The sequence below is a fragment of the Lipotes vexillifer genome, unplaced genomic scaffold (genome assembly GCF_000442215.2).
Source record: "Lipotes vexillifer unplaced genomic scaffold, Lipotes_vexillifer_v1.1 scaffold740, whole genome shotgun sequence".
NCBI classification, from domain to species: Eukaryota; Metazoa; Chordata; class Mammalia; order Artiodactyla; family Lipotidae; genus Lipotes; species Lipotes vexillifer.
In genome coordinates, this window is record NW_006778610.1 from 2,138,847 (window position 1) to 2,153,927 (window position 15,081).

Here is a 15,081-nt window from a genome sequence, read left to right on the forward strand (position 1 = left end):
TTTTAATGGTTGGCATTTAGATATTGTTGACTGAGTACATGAATTGAAAAAACTGAAAGGAGTTTGGTATAACTGGAAGTTGGAATGTCAGCTTGGCAGTAGCAAGAAATTAGGCTGGAAAGGTAAGCAGGAAATAGGTCATTTAGTAGGAGATCAATAAATTGACATTGAATGTGCTTGTAAACAAACAAAAAAATCAAAGGATTACAAAAATGGCTTGAAAAATGGCAGTTCTCTACTGCATCCCAATGATAACAACTAGCGAAACAGTTCTGGTCTGGATAAATAAATTATTTAATATGAAATTTCCCTTGAAATATTTGAAATTTTAAACTAATGAAATAAGATATTCCTGCTTTTAAGTTAAATTAGTGAACCTTTATAGAAATTCTTGCCAGTTGTCAGGATTATGTGTATATATGTATACATATGTGCTTCATAGGATCAGTATGTTTAAATCATTTATAGCTTGGTCCAGCTCTAAGTGCTTCTCAGATGACTATTAGAAACTTACAATTCAGTATGTATCCAGTACTGCACCCCTGCATAATATAAACCCTATCTGTTAATTGGTACCTTTTTTCAGTTCTAGTTCTCTTTTTCCATTCAGCCAAATTGTTTGAACTTAATTGGAGTATTATTTTTCTAAATAGTTTCTTAGAGAAAATATGACTACCCAAAACAATATTCATTGGCCCCTTGGCATTTTAGTTCTGCTTCTATTATAATCCCCAGTGAGTAAAATAATCTATAGAAATAGCTTACATTTAAGAAGCAAAATTAATTTACCCTTAGTAAATTAATTTCGGGGAAAGGCATTATATATACTTCTCAAAAAGAAATAGGACAATTTTTGCCTAGATTTTGTTCCCAACAGTACCAATTTTCTGAAAACTGGGCAAAGTAGGATCATTTTAAAACTAAGAAATTATACTGGGTATACAGACATATAAAATTCATAAATGAGTGTGAAATATAAGAAATCTTGTGTGGACACTGGTGGCAGAGGTACTAGGTACTCATTGACATGAACTTTCCTGGAGGCCGCCATTTTGATGCCAAAATCGGGCCCCACCCAACAGCCTGAAGGCTCCAGAGCTAGGATGCCTCACGCCAAACAACCAACGGGCAAGAACACAGCCCCACCTGTCAGCACACAGACTGCCTAAAGTCGTCCTGAGCCAACAGCCACCTCTAAACACACCCCTTGACATGACCCTGCCCATCAGAAGGACAAGACCCAGCTGCAAGACCCACCAGTGGACAGGCAACAGTCTCTCCCACCAGGAAGCCTGTACAAGTCTCTTAGACCAGCCTTGTCCACCAGGGGGCAGATACCAGAGGGAAGAAGAACTATAATCCTGCAGCCTGGGGGATTGCAAACACAGAAAGTAGACAAAATGAGATGGCAGAGGAATATGTCCCTGATGAAGGAACAAGATAAAACTACAGAACAACTAAGTGGAGTGGATATAGGAAATCTACCCCAAAATGAATTCAGAGTAATGATGGTAAAGATGATCCAAAACCTCAGAAAAAGAATGGAAGCACAGATCAAGAAGATACAAGAAATGTTAACAAAGAGCTAGAAAGTATAAAGAACAAACAGAGGTGAACAATACAATAAGTGAAATGAAAAATACACTAGAAGGAATTAATAGCAGAATGAGGCAGAGAAACATATGAGTGAGCTGGAATACAGAATGGTGGATATCACTGCTGCAGAACAGAATAAAGGAAAAAGAATGAAAAGAAATGAAGACGGGGAGGAATAGATTAGGAGTTTGGGATTGACACACTGCTATATTTAAAATAAAATGCCTTGCCATAAAAAAAAAAAAGAAGACAGTCTAAGAGACAGCTAGGACAACATTGAACACACCAACATTCACATTATAGGAGTCCCAGAAGGAGACGACAGAGAGAAGGGGCCTGAGGAGATATTTGAGGAGATAATAGCTGAAAACTTCCCTAACATGGGAAAGGAAATAGTCACCCAACTCCAGGAAGCACAGAGTCCCATAGAGGATAAACCCAAGGAGGAACATGCTGAGACACATATTAATCAAACTGACAAAAATTAAAGACCGAGAAAATATTAAAAGCAACAAGGGAAAAGCAACAAATAACATACAAGGAATCCCCATAAGGTTATCAGCTGATTTTTCAGCAGAAATGCTGCAGGCCAGAAGGGAATAGCACAATATATTTAAAGTGATGAAAGGGAAAAACCTACAACCAAGAATACTCTACCCAGCAAGGCTGTCCTTCACATTTGACAGAGAACTCAAAAGCTTTACAGACAAGCAAAAGGTAAGAGAATTCAGCACCACCAAACCAGCTGTACAAATACTAAAGGAAATTCTCTAGGCGAAAACGAAAAGCCCACAACTAGAAACAAGAAAATTATGAATGGGAAAGCTTACCAGTAAAGGCAAACATACAGTAAAGATAGGAAATCATCCACACACAAATATGATATCAAAACCAGCAAGCACAAGAAGAGTACAAATGCAGGATATTGGAAATGCATTTGAAATTAAGAGATCGTGAACTTAAAACAATCTTGTATATGTATAGACTGCTATATCAAAACATCATGGTAACCTCAAACCAAAAATCTACAACAGATATACACACAAAAAAGAAAAAGGAATCCAAACCCAACATTAAAGATAGTCATCAGATCACAAGAGAAGAGAACAAAAGTGGAAGGGAATAAAAAGACCTACAAAAACAAATGCAAAACAATTAACAAAATGGCAATAAGAACATACATATCAGTAATTACCTTAAATATAAATGGATTAATGCTCCAACCAAAACACATTGACTAGCTGAATGGATACAGAAACGAGACCTGTATATATGCTGTCTATAGGACACCCACTTCAGATCTAGGGACACATACAGAATGAAAGTGAGGGGAGGGAAAAAGGTATTCCATGCAAATGGAAATCAAAAGAAAGCTGGAGTAGCAATACTAATATCAGACAAAACAGACTTTGAAATAAAGACTATTACAAGAGACAAGGACACTACGTAATGATCAAGAGATCAATCCAAGAAGAAGATATAACAATTGTAAATATACATACACCAAAAATAGGAGCACCTCAATATATAAGGCAAACACTAACACCCATAAAAGGAGAAATTGGCAGTAACACAATAATAGTGGGGGACTTTAACACCCCACTTTCATCAATGGACAGATCATCCAGGCAGAAAATCAGTAAGGAAATCCAGGCTTTAAATGACACATTAGACCAGATGGACTTAATTTATATTTATGCATTCCATCTGAAAGCAGCAGAATATACATTCTTCTGAAGTGCACATGGAATATTCTCCAGGATAGGTCACATGCTGGTCCATAAAGCAACCCTTGGTAAATTTAAGAAAATTGAACTCATATTAAGCATCTTTTCCAACCACAATGCTATGAGATTAGGAGTCAGCAGCAAGAAAAAAACTGTAAAAATTTGTAAAACTGTAAAAATTAGCAGGAATCCACCTGCCAATGCTGGGGACACAGGTTCGATCCCTGGCCCGGGAAGATCCCACATGCCACAGAGCAGCTAAGACTGTGCACCACAACTACTGAGCCTGTGCTCTAGAGCCCGTGAGCCACAACTACTGAGCCCGCATGCCACAACTACTGAAGCCCACGTGCCTAGAGCCCATGTTCTGCAACAAGAGAAGCCACCACAATGAGAAGCCCGTGCACCACAACAAACAGTATCCCCTGCTCACCACAACTAGAGAAAGCCCGCGCACAGCAACAAAGACCCAACACAGCCAAAAATAAATAAAATTAATTGAAAAGAAAGATCAGAACAGAAACAGAGACAAAGAAAACAATAGAAAAGATCAATGAAACTAAAAGCTGGTTCTTTGAAAAGATAAACAAAATTGATACACCTTTAGCCAGACTCATCAAGAAAAAGGAGAGGGCTCAAATCAATAAAATAAGAAGTGAAAAAGGAGCAGTTACCACAGACACCACAAAAATACAAAGGATCATAAGAGACTACTGCAAGCAACTATATGCCACTAAAATGCCTAGAAGATTTGGACGAATTCTTAGAAAGGTACAATCTCCCAAAACTGAACCAGGAAGAAACAGAAAATATGAAGAGACCAATCACAAGCACTGAAATTGAAACTGATTTAAAAATTCCCAACAAACAAAAGTCCAGGACCAGAAGGCTTCACAGGCAAATCCTATCAAACATTTAGAGAAGAGTTAACACCTATCCTTCTGAAACTATTGCCAAAAATTGCAGAGGAAGGAACACTTCCAAACTCATTCAGTGAGGCCACCATCACCCTGATACTAAAACCAGACTAAGATACCACAAAAAAAGAAAATGACAGGCCAATATCACTGATGACCATAGGTGCAAAAAATCCTCAGCAGAATACTAGCAAGCTGAATCCAACAATACATGAAAAAGATCATACACCATGATCAAATGGGATTTATCCCAGGGATGCAAGGATTTTTCAATATCTGCAAATCTGAAAACCACATCAAGAAATTGAAGAATAAAAACCATATGATCGGAGTTCCCTGGTGGCGCAGTGGTTAAGAATCTGCCTGCCAATGCAGGGGACAGGGGTTCAAGCCCTGGTCCGGGAAGATTCCACATGCCACAGAGCACCTAAGCCCATGCACTGCAACTACTGAGCCTGAGCTCTAGAGCCCACAAGCCACAACTACTGAGCCCATGTGCCACAACTACTGAGCCCATGTGCCACAACTACTGAAGCCCACACGCCTAGAGCCCGCGCTCTGCAACAAGAGAAGACACCGCAATGAGAAGCCTGCGCACTGCAACGAAGAGTAGCCCCCACTCGCCACAACTAGAGAAAAGCCCACGTGCAACAGTGAAGACCCAACACAGCCAAAAGTAATTAATTAATTAATTAATTAAAACAAGAAACATGATCATCTCAGTTGATGCAGAAAAACCTTTTAATAAAATTCAACACCGTTTATGATAAAAACTCTCCAGAAAGTGGACATAGAGAAAATATACCACAACATAGTAAAGGCCATATATGACAAACCCACAGCTAACATCATACTCAATAGTGAAAAGCTGAAAGCATTTCCTCAAAGATCAGGAGTAAGACAAGGATGTCCACTCTCGACACTTTTATTCAACATAGTTTTGGAAGTCCTAGCCACTGCAATCAGAGAAGAAGAATAAAGAAAAGGAATCCAAGTTGGAAAAGAAGTAAAACTGTCACTGTTTGCAGATGACATGATACTATACATAGAAAATCCTAAAGATGCTACCAGAAAACTACTAGAGCTCATCAATGAATTCACTAAAGTTGCAGGATATAAAGTTAATACACAGAAATCTGTTGCATTTCTATACACTAAAAACAAAAGATCATAAAGAGAAATTAAGGAAATAATCCCATTTACCATCAAATCAAAAAGAATAAAATACCTAGCAATAAACCTACCTAAGGAGGCAAAACACAAACAGATGGAAAGGTATATATGCCATGTTCTTGGATTGGAAGAATCAATGTTGTCAAAATGACTGCACTACCCAAGGCAACCTACTGATTCGGTGCAATTCCTATCAAATTACCAATGGCATTTTTGCAGATTTAGAACAAAAAATCTTAAAATTTGTACGGAAACCCAAAAGACCCTGAATAGCCAAAGCAACCTTGAGAAAGAAAAGTAGAGGTGGAGGAATCAGGTTACCTGACTTCAGACTATACTACAAAGCTACAGTAATCAAGACAGTATGGTACTGACACAAAGACAGAAAAATAGATCAATGGAACAGGATAGAAAACACAGTCTCTTCAATAAGAGGTGCTGGGGAAACTGGACAGCTACATGTAAAATAATGAAATTAGAACATTCTCTAACACCATGCATGAAGATAAACTCAAAATGGATTAAAGACCTAGATGTAAGATGGGGTACTATAAAACTCTTAAAGGAAAACATAAGCAGAACACTCTTTGACATAAATTGCAGCAAAATCTTTTTGCATCCACCTCCTAGAGTAATGAAAATAAAAACAAAAAGAAACAAATGGGACCTAGTTAAACTTAAAAGCTTTTGCACAGCAAAGGAAACCATAAACAAAACGAAAAGACAACCCCCAGAAACGGAGAAAATATTTGCAAATGATGTGACCAGCAAGGGATTAATCTGCAAAATATAGAAACAGCTCATGCAGCTCAATATCAAAACAAACAAACAACCAATCAAAAAATGGACAGATCTAAATAGACATTTCTCCAAAGAAGACATACAGATGGCCAAGAGGCACATGAAAAGGTGCTAAACATTGCTAATTATTAGAGAAATACAAATCAAAACTACAATGAGGTATCACCTCACATCAGTTAGAATGGCCATCATCAAAAAGTCTACAAACAATAAGTGCTGGAGAGGGTGTGGAGAAAAGGGAACCCTCCTACACTATTGGTGGGAATGTAAATTGGTACAGCCACTATGGAGAACGCTGTGGAGGTTCCTCAAAAAACTAAGAATAGAGCTACCATGTGATCCTGCAATCCCACTCCTGAGCATATATCTGGAGAAAACCATACTTAGAAAAGATACATGCAACCCAATGTTCATTGCAGCACTATTTACAGTAGCCAAGACATGGAAGCAACCTAAACATCCATCAACAGATGAATGGATAAAGAAAATGTGGTACAGTGGTATACAGTGGTACAGTGGTATACAGTGGACTCTTACTCAGCCATAAAAAAAGAATGAAATAATGCCATTTGCAACAATATGGATAGACCTAGAGATTCTCATTCTAAGTGAAGTCAGAGAAAGACAAATATCATATGATATTACTTACATGTGGTATCTTAAAAAAATGATACAAATTAACTTATTTACAAACAGGAATAGACTCACCGACTTAGAAAACAAACTTATGGTTACCAAAGGGGAAAGCTGTGGGGGAGGGATAAATTAGTAGGTTGGGGTTAACATATACACACTACTATATATACAATGATAATCAGCAAGGACCTACTGTATAGCACAGGGAACTCTACTCAATATTCTGTAACCACCTATATGGGAAAAGAATTTGAAAAAGAATAGATACATGTATACTTATAGCTAAATCACTTTGCTGCACACCTGAAACTAACACAACATTGTAAATCAAATATATTTCAATAGAAAAAAAAATACATCTTGAAAGAAACATCTTACGAAATACTCAGATGCACTCTGTAATTGTTACAGCACTTATTTTATAAATAGTTACAATATTCCTTTTTATTTTGTTTTACTAAATATGATAGGCTCTTGGAGGTGTCCCAGGAAGTCAGCCATTACTTCCCAGTGGAATGGACCCAACTCGACAACAAGGTGACTACTTTAAAGTAAAGTAAAAGTGAAATTAATGTGCAAAATCTCAAAGGAAATCCTGTATTTTTTAAGGAAGGTTTTATTTGTACAGATATTCCATAATTATATCAGTTGCATTTTTACAGGTAACGTGGCCAAGTAATTATCTTTTTAGCTAACTCTTAATTATGTGTGATAGTGAGGGCAGTGATAACATAAGGAACAGAATAATTAAATATCCAGAATCTGTATTTTAACTAGTAACTTCTAAAACCTCTTGTATAACTTCAAACAAGTGAGACTCAAAGTGATTGTATCACTTGTGATTTTCTCTGCCTTTTTCAGATAGAGAGGTTAGTCCACCAGAAAGATAAGCAGGAGGAAAGAGGATGCTATGCAATAAGTAACTTAACTTGGTAGTTTAACAAACCCAATAATCAGAGCTGTTTAGGTACCACAAATATGTATGGCTCTATTATACTATTCCAAGAGAAAAAAAAAGGAGAAATGGTGTGAGAGATGTAATTCAACACAGAATAGGAAGAACATTTCAATTTCAAGACATTAATGGAGAGTGTGGGTAGGTAGTGATAAGAGGTAGAAAACTGGCCATGGAAGCCAAGATGAGGTGATGTCAATAACTCAGTCCTTAGTAAATAAGATGTGACACCAGGCAGAGAGGAGGCTATAGCCTCCAGTTTAGCACTCATGCTCATTACATTGTTAATATCGTCATACTTTTTTTCTTTTTAGGACATCCAAATATGGGTGGGCCAATGCAGAGAATGACGCCTCCAAGAGGAATGGTGCCCTTAGGACCACAGGTAAATAAATAATCAGTGTAGGAAGCTAGAGGCTGAGTTTTTTGCCTTCATCTTATACAAACAAACTGTATTATTTGCTGGCTTCTAGTATATACATTAAAGACTTAATAATATGGTTGTTAGGCTCTTGAGGACATATCTATGACATGTCCAAATTGATGTAACAACAAACCATATTTTAACAGGTGCTACACATATGCCTTTGGTACATTGGAGAAAACACATTGTGTAAAACACATTGCATTATAGTAATTATTATTAAAAATGATAACTATTACCCTTTTGTTAGTTATATTGATGAAATATGAAAAATTATAGTAATTACTATAAAAGATAACTAATATAAGTTAAATAAAACCTAGCTGACTGAATTAAATAGAATAAGCAGCATAAAATATATTTCTAAATCTTTTAAAGAATGCCATTGACTATTATATACTACCATATTTCTTTACAGAATATGAAATCAATAGAGAACCATTTAGAAATAAACCTTAAAATGGGTCTTACTGAACACGCATAATACTATCAGTATACATTAGATGTTAGCCTACTTCTGTATCAAAATTTCCCAGAAGTATACACCAAGATCGAACCTATTCAGCCATTGATGACATTTTTAAGTATGCTGCTCCAGGATATCACTTATTTTAGCTAAAACATCCCTCTGTCTCTCTTGGGAAAACTGCATGGGGTAGAAACTAATTTTGTAATGTTATATTTCAAAGAAACTAATCCAGAATTCAGAATTTTAAATTTCTTCCTCAAAGGTCAGAGGTTAGTGTATCATAACACTGGTTAAAAGAATGAATTGATTTACTTTCTTTATCCTTTCCAAGAACAGACTTTATAAGTGATAGTTTTAGGAGCTTGTTTCATGTATCTGCTTTAAAAATGTTAAGTATTTTGTTGTGTACCCAAAGGAGTCAGATAATTAAGAATCTAACACCCATTGGTCTTAAGCTTTTTTCAGCTTAAGACCAATGTAGTGAAGAGGGATAGTAGTTATCTATTGGAATAATTGAATTCCTAGAAGAAATATATAAATTGATTCTCAGGTCAATGTGACTTAGACCAAGGAGTTACTGCCAACATGTAATAATATACAGTTGACCCTTGAATAACATGGGAGTTAGGGGCACCAAACCACTGCGCAGTCGAAAATCCATGTATAACTTTTGACTCCCTAAAACTTAACTAATAGCCTACTGTTAACTGGAAGCCTTACCGATAACATACGTAGTCAATTAACACATGTTTTATATATTGTATGTATTATATACTGTATTCTTATAATAAGGTAAGCTAGAGAAAAGAAACTGTTATTACAGAACTCATAAGAAAATACATTTACAGTACTGCACTATATTTTTCGATACCATAAGTTTATATCATCTGTTTATAAGATGAATCATCTGTCAGTATCTTCATCCATGTTGTCTTAAATGATACAAAACACTGTAGATATTACATATATTTCTAACACGGGACATCAAAAATGAAAAGATCATGTGAAAAAAATTCCTATTTATTTACAGGTATAACAATTCATGCATTGATAACAAAGAAGCAGCAATATGATAGCTTTATGGTAAACTAGCGTAATAATCAATGATTGCTTCATCGTAGCCTATCCTATACACTAATGAATGAATCATAACATTTTTAAGGCATACAGTATTACAGTCATATTCACAATACAGTATTGTAAACATTGTTACATTTTTTTAAACCACTTACATGTGATGATAGGCTGATACATAGTTTCTCCTGTTGGGGTTGATGGGGTTGGGGGGGAGAGCGGGAGAGAGAGAGAGAGAGGCACATACTGTATAGTAATGTAGTTCTTTGAAAGCAAAATTATAAAACAGTAAGAAAACACATTATTAATTTTATATTACATACCACTCCCCTTATGCTTATATAAGGATAGACTTATGTGTACATGTATTTTATGCGTTCATGACATACCTTTTTCTTAATTTTTCAGATATTTCTAGGCTATGTGGTTCATCTGCAAGTTTTTTCAAATTGTCACAAATCTACAAAAAATTTTCCAATAGTGTATTTATTGAAAAAAATCCATGTATAAGTGGACTGGAACAATTCAAACCTATGTTGTTCAAGGGTCAACTGTATATATAAACTGTATTGGGACATGAAGCACAAATTTTTCAGAGATACCATATTACATGATAAGAAAAAGTGTTATGTAAATATTTGTGGGATCCTCAAAGTCATAAAAAACCCATTTCTTTTATTTAGGCTCAGTTATTTTCTATGTATTTTCTTAAGATCTTATAAAACTCTAATTTAGATATTTAAATTATTTTTTCCTATTTCTACTCATGTTAAGGATGATGATTTTTATGACCAACCATCATTAATCTATTAATGGCAGTTAGAATTTATAAGATCTGTAGGATATTTCACTGAATGAATATACTTTTAGTCTTTAATGAGCTAAGCCAACCAGTTTAGCTATATACAACTTGAAGGATTTTTTTCCTCAAAAGATTTTCATAACAGATGCATTTTAAATATACATCAAAAGTTGATGCCTGTAATTTATTCTTCATTCAGTTCTCTTACTTTTCAGCTAGCTGCTCTTTGAGTTTTTGTCATTCCAGACCAATATTTTCAATACTTTTAAAAATTAGAGTCTGATTTGAGTCAGTTTTGCAGTGTTTGAAAGATGAACCAATGCTCACCTAAGCTGTATGAATACTTATATCTCATGTGAAAATGCAGAAGTAAAAAGCATATTGGTCTTCATATTTTATAAATATCTAGCCAAATATGTATGTGTTTTGTGTTATAAGTAAATTATGACAGAAAGTAAGAAAACATTTCTGGGAAGTAATCGCTTATTGAAGAGTTTAACTAAGTTTATCATATAAGTATGAATTCTTTTCATTTTCACACCCAGAGAGAGTAGTTTATTTCTTCCCTTTGGATTAATATCATTGCTATCTATTTCTTTATAATTTGGAGGAAGTAAAGTGTTTTGGTATGAATTTACCTCAGAAACCAAAAATACCTACAACAACTTTTAAAATCACAGTATATAAGTATAAAAGGTTAAAGGAAATTATTTATAAATATCATGTACTTAAATGAAAATAGGAATCATATTCATATAAATGGTACAATAGGTAAAAAGTGAAGTAAAATTATTTGAATTAAGGGATTCTTGTAAGGTATTTACTCATAACACCTGGTATATGTAACATATGGATTATAAACTGTGAGCTTTATAATAAAAGTTAGCTGTGTTTCTTAAAAGATAATAGAAAAACAACTCTCATGACAGATGTTTAATCCTATGGATGCTACTCAAGAACAGAATGTGTCTGCTTTTTTTGTATCCGAATTATAGAAACAGTCTCTTGAATATTGTTTCTAGCTTTACGCAAAACAAAATACATACGTCCTTTGTATCATAGATATTATTTCCACAATTTTTTCAGCTTAAGACCAATATGGTGAAGAGGGACAGTAGTTATCTATTGGGATAATTGAATTCCTAGAAGAAATATATATAATTTGATTCTCAGACGATGCTGATGTAGGCAAAGTGCACACCTAGAACATAGTAAGTATGTGATTAAAACCTACTGCATGGATGAAGAAATAAAACTTTGCTCCAAATCCTGGCATATTTTTTCCACCCCTTAATCTATTTTAAATCTGCGTTCAGTAGTAATACATGATTTTTAGATTGATATCAGTATCCTTTCAATAGAAAAGCAGAATCAAGAAAAATGTCTTCCCTAATGCCATAGTTGAAGTTAATTTTTCTACTTGGCTTTTATAATAAGGTATACTTAGTTTGTCTGTGTTCTTAGGCTCAGCAGGTACCATATGATTAACAGAAAAATTCAACAAGACTGTCCAACTAGTTCTAATTCCTCTAGAAATCTGAAGGATAAATGAGTTTTATACAAGTAGGAACATATCATGATTTCCAAATCAAATACTTGGGGTGGAGAAACAGTGAGATGGAAATATATGATAGGCTCTCATGTAAAGAGAGAGTAAACTAATTCTGTATTTTCAAATCTAAGATGGGAAGTGGAATTTAGCTCAGTATGGGGAAGAACTTGCTAGAAATTAAACTGCCCAATCATGGAAAAACTCTTTATAAACTTTCCAAGCAGAGTCTGAACAGCCCTTTTGTCAGGAGCATTGCATTGGGAGAGAGATTAAAGCAGATGGAATTGTATAGTTGCCATCAGCTTTAAAATTCAGTGATTCAAAATTAGCTCTTCACATTGTGCCTTTGTTACCAGTTAGAAAGCTAGTTGTTATTCTTTCTTATCTTCCTGTTCTCTATATGCTTCAGATTCTTCACAAAATGAAAATATTTTGTAAGTCTATCAAAATATGTGTTGGATAATTTCTTACTCATTTCCTGTGACACTTGTGCACTGTCATACTTGAGCACTGGATGCACAAAGATGAGTAATACAGACTCTACCTTCAGGTACTTATTCTTTAGCAGGAGATGCAGATACATAAAGAAAAACTATTAGGCAGTAGGAAAAAAGTCAAGAAAAGAAATACGTGTACTCTGTCAGGGAGTCACTATGTCACAAGCATGTTAGGGTTGAGGGCTCAAGGGAAAATGAGAAGACTCATTTAAGTCAGTCCCTTATTAACAGTGATAAGAGTTAACAGCTACAGTTTTTGAGCACCAGGTATCATGCTTTTAAGGCACCAAGCACTTTCATATGCATTTTGTATGATTTCATTTTTCCTCCAACAAGCTTATAAGAGAGATGATATTTTCACTTTACAGATAAGGAAATAAAGGTTGAGCAGATCATTGGGAGAATCATTGGCCCACAATCACACATGTAGAAAGAGGAGCCCAGGAAATAGGGCAGGGGCAAGAGAGATTCAAACCAGTATCTTTCCATGTCCAGAGCTAGAAGGAAAACTAACGTTTTCCTTGATAAAACACAGACCACCTAAGATCAAAAATGAGGAGCGACCTTTTGTGTGAAGAATTTCTATTATACTCTAGCATTCAGATTTCGTTCCCAGTGACTAACTTTCTTCTCAGAGACTCCTTGGTAATACTGCTGCTGCCACCCCCATGCTTGTTCCAGAGGTTAAGAGAAATAGCTATCTCTTTAACCAGTGACTCAAGTGTGGATAGACACCATTCTCTTATCCCATAGCATACACAACTGAGATGTTTAAATAAGATTTCTTGAAAGTAAAAGTAAATAAAAAATGAGAAGAGCATGTAATTAGGTAATTTATTTACAAACTGTGGCTTACTCTCTGGAGTTAACAGACCTTCTCTCATTGAATATTTCCTTGTCATCTTAGCACCTACTACACAGAAGGCCATAGCAGATGAGTTATCATGAGTGTAAAAGCATACTGCATGTTCCTGAACCACAAGAAATTCAGCATTCTGGAGGGTATAGTTGTGAGTAGGGGAAGAAGGTAAATATTATAGGAAATGGGGGCAGGAAATATAGGCTAGGGCTGATCTGTGAATAACACCATAGACCCATGCTGAAGTACAGACCTTATTTGATAGGCAGTGTGGGGCATCATGGCTTTTAAGTGACATAAATAGGACTGAGTTTAAGAAGCACGGTTCTGGAGGCAGTATAGAGAATAGATGGGGAAGGGGAGAGGCGAAGTCAGAGAGACCAACTAAGACAGTACAGTAGTCTCAGTAAATGACAGAGATGAGTGATGTGAAGGAGAGCAGTATTTCAAGAGCTATTTCACAGGTAGAATCAATAGACTTTGGTAACTTGACTGGATATGGAAATTGAAATAAAAGGAAGAAACATCAAGGAGCTCTCAGAGGTTCTTAGCCTGGACTGCTGCATAGAAGGTGACGCCACAGAACTGACTGAGAAAGGCAATATAAAGAACACAGCAGTGAGAAGATAAAATTAAGGTTACCTTTAGGTATGTTGAGTGTGAAATGGTATCCAGATAGAAACAGCTGATATGAAGTTCAACATATGAGTTATCTAAGAGCTTAGGAGAGACATCATGACAAAACAGATTTGAGATTCCTAACATATAAATAATTGTTGAACTAAGGGTAGCAGGTAAGAGTACCCATAAATGTGTATTTATTTAAAAGAATGCTGTGGCTAGAACTTGGGGAAAAGCAACATTTTTAAGAGCTAGTAAAACAAAAGGATCCAGCAAAGGAGATTGAAGAGTGGTCAGAAATGTTGGAGGAATAGGTGGTGTCAGAAAACCGAGCATGAAAGTAGTTGATGATGTCAAAATATATTAATATGATAATGTTAAAAGTAGTCTTTTGACCCTTGTGGAAACTAAACTAAGCTAAGCTGATATGCATGTTAAAACATTAAAATGTTTTTATCCTTTGAAGGCACATAATAGATATTGACAGAAGCCTGTTGAGTCATATAATTCACGCATACATATTTGAAGTATACTTTAGTGTTCATATATTTTTGTGTATCTGTATATTTGTACATTTCTCTCTTGGATATATTATTTTGTGAACAGAAGTTTGTATTCCACTTTCTTATGCTGGATTCACCTATTTGTTTTCAGACTTTATGTAATTTTTCTGAGTCAGACAATTTCAAACATGTTGACTAAGTCCTTTCTTTAAAAACAGAGTTTGGGATTTATGAAATGTTTTGTTTGAAAAAGTTCACTGTTGTACAGATATCAGGAAATTAATAAAGATATGTTGAATATTATAATTGCAACTATACCTTAATCACTTAACATGCTCCAATGACTGTACATATTCATGTAGTTTTTAAAAGACACAAACCAAAGTAATTGTTAAAATAGAAGCAAAAGTACAAGAGTGGACCCTTCTGAGAATGAATTGCACAGGCCTTATCCCATCAGGAGTTATGTAGGGAA

At 35.2% G+C, this 15,081-nt stretch overlaps 1 protein-coding gene across 6 annotated transcripts in view; it reads left to right on the forward strand.

The window, feature by feature from the left end:
• The window catches only part of SSBP2 (single stranded DNA binding protein 2), a 308,775-nt gene that overhangs the window by 252,837 nt on the left and 40,857 nt on the right, over window positions 1–15,081 (forward strand). For all 6 annotated transcript variants that reach the window (XM_007451713.1, XM_007451715.1, XM_007451714.1 and 3 more), the window contains 2 exons: window positions 7,321–7,387; window positions 8,120–8,190. In XM_007451713.1, coding sequence (XP_007451775.1) covers window positions 7,321–7,387; window positions 8,120–8,190 — 138 coding nt within the window. The remainder of the gene's footprint in view (window positions 1–7,320; window positions 7,388–8,119; window positions 8,191–15,081) is intronic.